General features: G+C 48.0%; 1 protein-coding gene across 1 annotated transcript in view; it reads left to right on the forward strand.

The window, feature by feature from the left end:
* Positions 1-2,319: 2,319 nt before the first annotated feature.
* WFDC3 (WAP four-disulfide core domain 3) overlaps positions 2,320-12,088 on the forward strand; it is a gene marked incomplete at its 3' end in the record, with an annotated part of 42,119 nt that continues 32,350 nt past the window's right edge. The window contains exons 1-3 of the mRNA XM_080716497.1: positions 2,320-2,407; positions 2,831-2,953; positions 4,414-4,560. Coding sequence (XP_080572623.1) covers positions 2,329-2,407; positions 2,831-2,953; positions 4,414-4,560 — 349 coding nt within the window. The 5' untranslated portion in view covers positions 2,320-2,328. The remainder of the gene's footprint in view (positions 2,408-2,830; positions 2,954-4,413; positions 4,561-12,088) is intronic.

The raw sequence follows: 12,088 nt of genomic DNA on the forward strand, positions 1-12,088 counted from the left end.
GTATGATCCATAATACTTAAACTTTTTAAGCCTCAGTTTCCTAAAAAAATTATATATATATTTGTGGCACTGAGGATTGAACTCAGGGGCATTCTGCCTTTGAATTATACCCCTAACCCCATTTTATTTTTTATTTATAAACAGGGTCTCACTAAGTTGCTAACAGCCTAAGTCGCTGACGCTGAATTCGGACCTGCGATCTGCCTGTCTCAGCCTCCCAAGTACTGAGATTACAAGCGTGCGCTACCATGTCAGGCCCCAAACTTAAAAGGGGATTAATAGGACCTGCCTTATAGGGTTACCGTGAGGACTGAGTTAATTAATACAAAGCACCTAAAACAGTGGCACAAGTAAGCCTTCAAATGGTGCTAACTATTATTGTTCCTTTTAGGGAATTCTAGGGGCTAACACCTAGGGAAAATTCTTTTTTTTCAGTTTCTCTGAATCAGTTATCTTCCCTCTACAGGATTATTGTATGGATTAAAATAAATAATGTATATGAAACACAGTTACGTGATCATTCAGTGTTAATTGTCATCAATCTTATCATATTAAGGGCAACTTCTTTGTATCAAACTCTTTGGCTTAATTAAGGAGATTTTTACCTCGTGCCCTGAACATCTCTTGCCCTTTTAACCCTACATGACTAAGCAGTGCCAATGGACATCGTTAAGTATCACAGTTGACCAGAGAATGAGCAAGACAAATTAAAAAAAAAATACAGTAAGAAGCCGGGCGTGGTGGCGCACGCTTGTAATCCCAGCATTTGGGAGGCTGAGACAGGAGGATCGCCGTTCACGACCAGCCTCAGCTACTTAGGCCCTGTGCAACTCAGACCCTTTTTCCAAATAAAGAATAAACAATAGGGCTGGGGGTGTAGCTTGGAGGTAGAATGCTCCTGGGTCCCACCCCTAGTGCCACAAAAAAGAAAGAAAGAAAGGAAGGAAGGAAGGAAAGAAGGAAGAAAGGAAGAAAGAGGTAAAGAAAGGGGACACATATGGCAGTAGTTTATTATTATGGTACTGGGGATTAAATCTAGGGGCATTCTATCCTGGAGCTACATCTCTAGCCCTATTTTATTATTTATTTATTTTGTGATACTGGGGGTGGAACCCAGGGGCTTTTCTACCTCCAGGCTATACTCCCAGACCCATTTTATACTTTATTTGGAAACAGGGTCTCACTGAGTTGCTGAGCGCATCACTAAGTAGCCGAGGCTGGCTTCGAACCTGCGCGATCCTCCGGTCTCAACCTCCCAACGGCTGGGATTACAAGCGTGCACCACCACGCCCGGCCTGTTTTGTTGTTTATTTGGAAATGGAGTCTTGCCAAGTTGCTGAGAGCATGGCTAAGTTGCTGAGGCTGCTGGCTTAGCACCTGCGGTCTTCCTGTCAGCCTCCCAAGTACTTGGGTTACAGGCGCGTGCCCCCGTGCCTGGCTGGACAAGACAATTTGAGTCATAGTAACTGTTCTCTTGAGTTTTACCAACTATCCTTTGTTTGATCCAAGAATGGCCTGTCTGGTCTAATAGGACCAAGATGTAGCTTCTTGGTGCATTTGGAGTATTACAGACAAGCTCAGATATTGCTTTTCTGTCAGGTTTTTTTTTTTTTGGATACTTTCTACATGGTGTGATCCATTTTGTGTTTTCTAAGTTGTGAGGATGAGCAGGAGCCACAGTGTTATTACGCTTTGATGATTTTGCCAGCTTGGTCATTCTCCTAAGTCACGTCTCTGAGCCAGGCGAGGTGGCGCACGCTTGTAATCCCTGCGTTCGGGAGGCTGAGACCTGGAGGATCGCGGTTCGCCGACAACCTCAGCTACTTAGGCCCTCTGCAACTCAGTGAGACCTGGTTTCAAAATAAAGAATAAAAAATAGGGCAGGGGGTGTAGCTTGGAGGTCAGATGCACCTGGGTTCCATCCCCAGACCACACACACACACAAAAAAAAAGTCACGCCTGGTCCTTTTCTTTGTCATTTCAGCCGCAGTGAGCCCTTCCAAAGGGCTCTGTCTCCCATGGCTAGCACTCAGTTTCCCCAGCTTTCCTCTCGATTTCCCACTGTTGTCCAATGGGGTACTGAGTCTCTTTGCATTGCAGAAGATGATCACCCCATCACGTGTGCCTTTCTGTACTGCCAGGAATTTTCCTACACGCTAGCCACCAGCCACTCTTCTTGTTGTCAAGAGAAGTCATTCTTGGGGACTATTGCATAAGGGAAAATGTTGGGCCTGGGTTTAGGGCAGTTCCCCGGTCCTGCCTCTCCTTGGTCGGTACTGGGGTGAATCGTTCACCTGTGGCCTCATCTCAGCTCTCAGCACCATCAGGATGTTAAGTGGCCTCTTTCTTCTAAAGGCGCTGCTGGCTCTCGGGTCCCTGGCCTCCTGGGCTATTGCAGAAGAGCACGGTGAGTTGTCATTTGGGATCCCTGCTCGCCCCCTTTTCCCAGAGCGAGGCTCCTCATTTGTAGAAATGATATCTCTCTAGGACAGGACAGGATGAGTGGATTCTTGGGACAGCCAGGGGCAATCTTTCTGGCTTTCTTTACCCTGTGTAGACAAGGAGGACTTATTAGAGGTCTCAGCTGTACTCCAGAGCTCATCTAGAGAACGGGACCACCGACCTTTCCCTGTGTGTCTGCAGTGTAGCTGGTGCTTTAGCAGCAGCGAGTGGGTGTTAGTAGTTGTATAGTAGAAGGTGCAGACGGCTGCAGAGATATCTGGGGCAGGCATGCCTGGAGCTGCTGAAGTTGTTGAAGAGCATTTGGACTCCGTTCCCCATTTCTCCAGGTCTAGCCAGCTCTCCCAATCTCCCGTGATATTTTTTGCAGTGAAAGAGGGAGAATGCCCTCTGGACAAGAACCCGTGCAAAGAGCTGTGCCAGGATGATGGCTCGTGTCCGGCTGGACAGAAGTGCTGCAGCACAGGCTGCGGCCGGGTCTGCCTTCCTAGGGGTACGTTGGCACGAGGGGCGAAAGCCCTGTGTTCTCTGGCTTTGCCTCTGGGATGGATAGAACCAGAGAGCGTCCTAGCTCCTAGAATGCCTCTTTAAGTTTTGCTTGCTTAGAGCATCTCTTCTTTCTCCTTTTGGGGTCCCTTCTCCTATTTTTTATTTTTGCTGTTGGGGATCGAACCCAGGGGCATTCTACCTTCGAGCTACACCCCTAGCCTTATTTTATTTTTTTATTTGGAAAGAGTCTTGCTAAGTTGCTGAAAGCCTTGCTGAGTTACTGAGGCTAGCTTTGAACCCACAATCCTCCTGCTTCAGCCTCCTAACTACTGGGGTCACAGGTGTGCGCCACCATGCTGGGCTGTCCCTTCTCCTTTAATTATTCAGTACCCCGGTTCTTCACCTTCTGCCAGGAAAGAGCACACCACTTATCACTGATGCCTCTTACCTTGGTCTCAGAGCTACTGTGGGTCCAAAGGAAGGCAGAGTTGTGTATAGAAGCCTGTTTAAGATACTGATTGAGCCGGGCGTGGCGGCGCACGCTTGTAATCCCCGCACTTGGGGAGGCAGAGACAGGAGGATCGCGCAGGTTCGAAGCCAGCCGTGCGCTGGCTTAGGAGACCCTGTTTCCAAATAAAAATGTAAAAATGGGTCTGGGAGTGTAGCCCGGAGATAGAAGGGCTTCCAGGAACCCCAGTATCACAATAAATAAATAAATAAATAAATAAAGTAAAAAAAAGAAGATACTGATTGATAAGCTAGGCGAACCCCAGTACCACCAAAAAAAAAAAAAAAAAAAAAAAAAGATACTGATTGATAGAGTATACCCTAGGACCAGGCAGACATTTTTTAAAGCTTAGAAAAGCCTTAAGCTACTCCTTTTGATTTGTTTTGTTTTGTTTTGTTTTGTAATTAACAAAGTGAGATTAACTGAGATTAACCCAGTGGCTGTCTACCTCTGCGCTACACCCCCAGCCCTATTTTATTTTTTATTTGTGGAAACAAGGTGTCACTAAGTTGCTGAGGCCGTCCCTTGCACCTGCAATCCTCCCAAGTACTTAGCTTCCCAAGTACTGGGATTACAAGCATGCGCCATCATGTCTGGCTTTAAACTGCTCTTTTTAAATACTAAGATTTTTTGGCAGTGCTAGGGATCAAACATAGGTGCACCCTACCACTAAATTATATCCCCAGTTGAATCTTCAGGTTTAGCCTCAGCTTCCTTTTTATCAATTAGGGATACTTGTAGGGATTAAGTGAGATGACCCCGGCTCAAGGTAAACATCAGTAAATGTTCCCTTGATGTTAACTGCTGTTGTAGTCTCTGCCTTGGCACCCGGGTTGGGAGGGCTACGTGAGGCTGGGGTCCCTTCCGCTCACTCTCCCTTCTGTTGTGTCTGTGGGCGTCTCTGGGCACCATGACCTCCTTTCTGATGCCGCATCTGTTTTTGTGTTGTGTTACAGGGAGAAAAGGAGATTGTCCCAGGGTTGGTCGGAAACAGTCCTGTTTTAAAAGGTGCACCACTGATGACACATGTCCAGGTGGAAAGAAATGTTGCACATTTGGCTGCACAAAGGCCTGTGTAGTCCCAGTCTCTAAGCAGAAGCTGGGTAAGAAGCCCTCTCCCTGGACCCCAAAATCTGGTTGGCCTGCTTGTTTCTCAGATATGCATATACCATCTTGTTGGTCCTACTTTACTTTGAGAAATAAAAAAGTGCCTGATATATTCTGAGAAAAAAAAATTTTTTTTGTGGTACTGGGGATCGAACCCAGGAGCATTTTACCTCCAAGCTACACGCCCAGCCCTATTTTTTATTCTTTTATTTTGAAACAGGGTCTTGGTTACAGAGGGCCTCACTGAGTAGCTGAGGCTGGCCGAGAACCTATGATCCTCCTGTCTCAGCCTCCCAAGTACTGGGATTACAGGTGTGCACCACCATGCCCAGCAATGGTATATCTTCTATGTTTAGTACCTTCTTATTTTTTCTGTTGTTTTAGGGTTTTTTTTTTTTTTTTTTTTTTTGTGTGTGTGTGTGTGTGTGTGTGTGTGTGTGTGTGATACTAGGGATAGAAACTAGGGGCATTCTACCTCCGAGCTACACCCCCTGTTTTATTTTTTATTCTTTATTTTGAAACAGGGTCTCACTGAGTTGCAAAGGGCCTCACTCAGTAGCTGAGGCTGTCCTCAAACCACGCTCCTCCTGCCTCGGCCTCCCAAATGCTGGGATTACAAGCGTGCGCCACCACGCCCGGCTTCTGTTAGGTTTTCTGAAGGGACTTGAACCATTGTCTTATTGGATGCACGTTGGAGTGGAGAAGCATAAGTTTCGGGTTGTCAGAGGCCTGGGTTCAAGCCTGAGGTTCATCAGTTACTGGCAGCAGGCCTCTGGCCAGGTCTTTTGCTTCTCTGAGCCTCCGTTTCCTTGTCTGTAAAATGGGAAGATTAAACCCTGGAGGGTTGTTGTAATGACTCAAAGTTTGTGAATGTTTAGCTCTCAATATGCTCTAGCTTCCTTCCTGTTGGCTCCCAAAGAGAGCTGGGTCAGGTGTACAGTTTCTAACCAGCCCTTTTTATATAGAACTAGTATTTTTTTTCTTTTCTTATTTCAGTCTCTCTTCTTCATGGCAAGCCTCTCCAGGTAGCAGGCCCCTTCCCAGTGCCCACTAAGGTTGTCTGCCAGACTTAGGTAGCAATCCTGGGCAGCCAGCCGTAAGAGAGAAGAGAAGGCTGTACTCCTTGCCAGGGCTCCTGAGGCCTAACACTGGAACCAGAGCCTGGGAATCTGTCTCAGGCGGGTCCCTCACTGCGGGTGTGGAGGGCCTGGTACAATCCTCCCACTGTTTGACTCAGTCTTCCCTGCTGAGTTGCGGGGGCTGAGGGTTAGGCCAGCACAGCACCTTTGTGAGTTCCATGGCCCTTGGCCAACGCAGATGGGGCTTCCTTTCCTCCTGAGCAAGACAGGCAGGCCAGAGTAGTTATCTCTGCTCTCTCTCAGAGCCAGCTGCCTGAGCAGGGTCCTGAGCCTGGTGGTGGGAGTAGTTAGCAGTTAGTAGTTGACTGCTTTTCTCCAGCACTGGTCCTAAGGGAGGGCTGGCCACTCACTCAGTGGGGCTGATTGCTAGGAAGCTCTCCTTCTGGCTTATGAGAATTTTCTAGCTTCCATAAGTCCTGACGTTGCCAAAGGTTTGCCCTAGGAAGTGTTGGGCTGTTTGGCCGGGTGAAGGGGCAGTCAGGTGTTCCAGGGCATGGGCAGCCGGGGGGGCGCTCTCGGAAGGAAGCTCCTGTCTGAACATGGGTCAGAGTCCTGGCTCTCCCGCTTGCCCGCTGTGTGGTTTGGGGCAAGTTTGGTCATTTCACGGAACTTTACTTTTTTCATCTGTCATCTGTACAACGCGGATGAGGGTGTGTGTGTTACTAGGAATTAAGCCCAGGAGCATTCTACCTCTGAGTTACATCCCCAGCCCTTTTAATTTTTTTTTATTTTGAAGCAGGGTCTCACCGAGTTGCAGAGAGCCTCTCTCTGAGTCTGGCTGCAAAGCTGCAATCCTCCTGTTTCAGCCTCCCAAGTACTGGGATTACGCATGTGCCACCATGCCGTGGCTGGGATAAGGATATTTACCTCATAGAAATGTCAGGGGGAGAAGGGTCAGCTCCTCATCTCAGGAACTCAGGATTGGCAGGGTCCTTGTCTTCCATGGCAGAAAGGAATTGTAGCATGTGCCAATCAGAGGCAAAGACAGGTTTACTTAGGAAAAGTGAGGACTACATGTTCACGGGACAGCTCAAGAGGGAGAGAGCGACTTTGGGGTCTCACAGTTCTCTTAGAGGAGACTCCCATGTGGGGTGGGTAGGGGCACATAGCAGGGGTAGAGGTCTGGACCTTCTCAGAATCCTCAGGTTCCTGATATCAGTGGCTGGTGGCACATGAGTTTCACTTTCCTTATGAATCCTTTGTTTACTAAGCATCTCAGGAATCTCAGGTGGGGAGAGGGGCCTTTATGATTAAGGGTGTGGGCCTATTAAGGCTTCTGCCAAGATAGAACAGACCCTGTAAGAGAAAGTTCGGATTATGACATTTCTAGATTTTTTTTTTTTTTTTTGTGGTACTGGGAGTGGAACCCAGGGGCTTTTCTACCTCTGGGCTATATCCCCAGACCTATTTTATACTTTATTTGGAAACAGGGTCTCACTAAGTTGCTGAGAGCCTCACTCAGTAGCTGAGGCTGGCTTTGAACCTGTGCGATCCTCCTGTCTCAGCCTCCCAAGCGCTGGGATTACAAGCGTGCGCCACCATGACCTGCTCAAGTTTCTAGATTTTATTTTATTTTATTATTATTATTTTTTTTGGTGGTACTGGGGTTCCTGGAAGCCCTTCTACCTCCGGGCTACACTCCCAGACCTATTTTATATTTTTGAAACAGGGTCTCTTAGGCCAGCGCGGCTGGCTTGGAACCTGCGCGATCCTCCTGTCTCCGCCTCCCAAGCGCGGGGATTACAAGCGTGCGCCACCACGCCCGGCTATAGGGTCTCAATACTACCTTTCTCCTCATGGGCTGTGCTCGTGAACAGAAGAAGCTTTAAACACATTTTCAGCACCTGGAGCATCCGAGTGAGTGAGGTCCTCACATCTTAGAGAGGGCCCATGACTTTGGTCCATTTATCTGCTCACTCATTCATTTACTTATTTTCTCTACATTAATTATCTGCCCTAGCTGGCACAGGGACCTGGGGCGAGCAAGGCAGCTGTGGTCCTTGCTCTGACGGAGCTCACTCATGACGTAATCAAGTCAGGGAGTAATCAAGTAAGCAAGTAAATGATAACCACCAACAGGACAGGTGCCATGAAGAAAAGTGAAAGGGAGGCATAAAGCCGGGCGTGGTGGCACATGCATGTAATCCCAGCACTTGGGAGGCTGAGACAGGAGGTTCTAACATTCAAGGCCAGTCTCAGCTGCTTGGTGAGGCCTTCTGCAACTTCATGAGACCCTGTTTGAAAGTAAAAATAAAAAATAGGGCTGGGGTTGTAGCTCAGAGGTAGAATGCCCCTGGATTCAATCCCAAGTACCAAAAAACAAAAACAAAAACAAAAACACCCAAAACCCAAAAAACAAAAAAAGGTAGTATAGAGGCCATGCTGTCCATGGGTGGAGTACTATGAAGAAGGACCGCAAGGGCAAAGGTCCCGAGTTGGGGAGAGCTGGCTGTTTTTCTGGAAGTGAAAGGAGAATAAAACAGGAGCGGGGTTCCAGCTGAGGGTGGGGCGGTGGACAGGGCCCCCACTCTGGGGAGGGGTTTGCACTCTTCCTTCTTAGGCTTTATTAAGTCAGTCTTTGAGGGCCGTTTCAGTTCACATTTTTAAAAGGCCACATTTGTGTGTGTGTGAAGGCTTGAGGAGGCGAGCGTAGAGCTGAGGCCCACTGGGTGAGAGGTGAGCACGGCTTGACCAGGAGCTGGAGAGGAGGGGGCTGGACGTCCTGGAGGCAGAGTGGACAGGCCAGCCGGGAGGACGTGGCTGTGGGCATGGTGGGGGCTGAGTGTCCCTCTTGAGGGCCCGGTGACGCGGGTGCTCTTTACTGAGAGGAGAGGACCTTAGGTTTTGCAGTGAAGGTTCGTATTATGACCTAAGAGCCGTCCTCTTGGGCTTTCTTATGGCTCACCTCCCCACTGAATGAAATTGACCACTCCATGTCTCCTGCAACCCTGCTTTGCTTATTACAACACAGGTATGATATCCCATGGCATGGGCTCCTTGGGTGTCTGGATGACCTTTTTCTTTTCTTTTTTCTTTTTCTTTCTTTCTTTCTTCTTCTTCTTCTTTTTTTTTTTTGTAGAACTGGGAATTGAACCTGCCCTATTACTCCCAGCCCTATTTTATTTTATTTTATTTTATTATGGTACTAGAGATTGAAACCAAGGGCATTCTACCTCTGAGCTACACCCTCAGCCCTATTTTAATTTTATTTTGAAACAGGGTATCATTAAGTTGTAAAGGATCTCACTCAGTTTCTGAGGCTAGTCTCAAACATGCGATCCTCCTGCCTCAGAGCCTCCCAAGTACTGAGATTACAAGTGTGTACCACCACACCTGGCTTATTTTTTATTTTGAAGCAGAGAGTCACTAGATTGATGAGAGTGTCACTATTTGCCGAGACTGTCCTCAAACCTGAAATCCTCCTTTCTCAGCCTCCCCAGTATGGGGGTTACAAATATGGGCCACCATACTTGGTTAGGTTGATTTTTTTTTTTCGAAAACCTCACTACCAGTGGTAGAGAACAGTTAACACAGTAGACTGGAGACTACTATGTGTGTGTGTGTAGGTGTGTGTGTGTGTGTGTGTGTTAGTGTTACTGGGAACCGAACCCAGATACATTCTACCTCTATGCTATACCCCCATACCTATGTATTGTAAGTAGGGGCTCACGAGGTTGATGAGAATCTCACTATTTGTCAAGGCTGTCCTTGAACTTGTAGGGGTTACAAGCATGTGCCACCCTACCTGGTTTGAGACTACTATTCTTAGAAAGGCCCACTGGCAAGACTGGCCCTTGGCTGCTTCTGGGAACTTGGATTTAGGGAGTGTTCCTGCAATCCTAACTGGAAACAGTGGCTCACTGAGCCTAAACTGTGCCGTGTGGCCTAGGCAGCATTCCCGCTTTCCTTCCAAGTGTATGAAATGTTGGCATGTGCCAGGCAGAGGGGGCCTCCATGACTAGCCCCCAACACAAACCTTGCCCACCGAGTCTCTAATGAACTTCCCCGGTGGATAACCCTCCCCAAATCCATATTAGTGGGATCCAGTGTATCCTTTGTGACTTCACTGGAAGAGGACTCCTAGAAACCTGTGTCTGGTTTCCCCTAGACTTGGTCTTGTGTACCTTTTCCTTCGATGACTTTGCCTTGTATCCTTTTTCTGTACTAGAGTATGGTCATATGCTGAGCGCTTTGATGAGTCACTGAGCCTGCGAATGGTCTTGAGACCTCGACACACTCATTTATAACTAACTTCCCATAAGCCCTGCTGTGGTGGGTTGGAAGCCCCTTGTCAGGTCCCATCTGGGTCGCCAAAGATATTACAGTTTCGATGGTTGCCGTGAGTTCTTTTCTTCATCATGGGCTGGGAAATAAAGAACAAGGACAAGCAGTTGCAATATAGTGGAGGGCAAAAAAGATTTATTATAAAGGCATGAGTAACAGCACCATGATTCAAAGAGATGGAGTGTGGGAGGGAGAGGAGAGGGGGGCATCGTGCCTCCAGGTGGAACACAGTGGAGCGGAGTGCGGACGCCCCCTGGGCCCCCGACCTTCACAGGGTTTGTCCTGTCTGGTCTTCTTTATCTGGGTTGCTCAGTTCCCAGGCCAGTGGCCCGAGCTTGAGGATAATGTTTCTTTTCCAGTCCGGTTCTCAAGCCCATGGCCTTCTAAGTTTTAACATTTTTAATTCTCTTACCTCTCTGTATGCCTGTAACTTTTGGGTTTTAAGTTTATCTAATCTCAGGCTGACAGATCAGCTTCTGCCTGCCCGTGGAGCCCGGCAGTGAAGCAAACTTTTCATGTTAATCCTCCAGATGCTCGCTCAGCTTTAGGACAGAACATGAAATGACATTATTTACCTGTTCCCAGATCACTACAATGATCTACCCCTGGGACTTCTCTTTTCACACCCCTAGACAGGGTGCGTAGTAGTGTGATCCTCCTGTCTCAGCCTCCCAAGCGCAGGGATTACAAGCGTGCGCCACCACGCCCGGCTGAGTTATATGGTTTTAAAGGCATAGGACCTTGTGTCAGAGATGGGGTCTGACACTGCTGACCTCAGGCAAGTCCTCTTGCTCCAGGATGTCTGTCTCTCTGTTTCTAAAAGGAGTTTGGTAACTCAGAGGGCCTGTCTTTGCTTAAGAAGTTCTGAAATGTCACTTTTCTAACAACTAGCATCTTTCTGGAAGAGAGTAGAGGCAAGAACTCAGAGATAGTGGAAGGCGAGGCAAAAGTAGAGAGCAAGCCGGGTGTGGTGGCGCACGCTTGTAATCCCAGTGCTCGGGAGGCTGAGACACGGGTTCGAAGCCAGCCTCAGCTACTTAGGCTCTCAGCAACTTAGTGAGATCCTGTTTCCAAATAAAATATAAAATAGGTCTGGGAGTATAGCCCAGAGGTAGAAGGCCCCTGGGTTCCATTCCCAGTAACACACACACACACACACACACACACACACACACACACACACAGAGACCATGTGTGTTTCTCTGGGTTTCAGCTCCAACCCTTTTTTGGCCATAGCTTGGGGTTTGGGGAGAGGTGTGGATGGAGGGCAAGGATGACCATCCTAATTCTGGCTCTTCTTACTTCTCATCCTGATTCCTGTATGATAACTGTGAGATGATTGGGAACGGATGCTTTATGAGGAACCGAGCTTACCCAGCCTGGCAGAGCCAAGAGAGAGAAAGGCAGAGGGTCTTGTCCATAGAGGTGGAAAGAAAGGTCTCTTGGAATGGGAAAAGATCCAGTGGGTAGAACTTCTGAAGAATCAGATTGAAGCTGGGCGTGGTGGCACACGCTTGTAATCCCAGTAGTCGGGAGGCTGAGACAGGGGGATCTGGATTTGCAGCCAGCCTGGGCTAGAGGTAGAATGCCCCTGGGTTCCATCCCCAGCTCCACAAAAAACAAAACAAACAACAACAACAAATCAAACAATACCAGACTTCAGGTGAGTATAAAGGAGCACAAGGGCTATCTTGCTTAAGAAGAAGAATGCCAAAACTAACCATGGTGGCCTGCATGTAACCTCCGTACTTGAGAGGCTGAGACAGGAGGATTGTAGGTTTAAGGACAGCTTCAGCTACTTAGTAAGACTGTTTCAAAATAAAATAGGACTGGTCTGGGTTCAATATTCAGTAATGCACACACACACACACACACACACACACACACAGAGAGAGAGAGAGAGAGAGAGAGAGAGAGAGAGAGAGAGAGAGAGAGAGACACAATATAAAGATACCATAGTCTGACTTAGAGGTTATGAAGCCTCAATAATTTCAGATGTTTGAGCTGAAAGAAAGAACTTAGCCGGGCGTGGTGGTGCACGCTTGTAATCCCCGCACTTGGGAGGAAGAGACAGGAGGATCACGCAGGTTCGAAGCCAGCC

This window comes from Muscardinus avellanarius (assembly GCF_963383645.1).
Source record: "Muscardinus avellanarius genome assembly, chromosome: 19".
Classification (NCBI taxonomy): Eukaryota; Metazoa; Chordata; class Mammalia; order Rodentia; family Gliridae; genus Muscardinus; species Muscardinus avellanarius.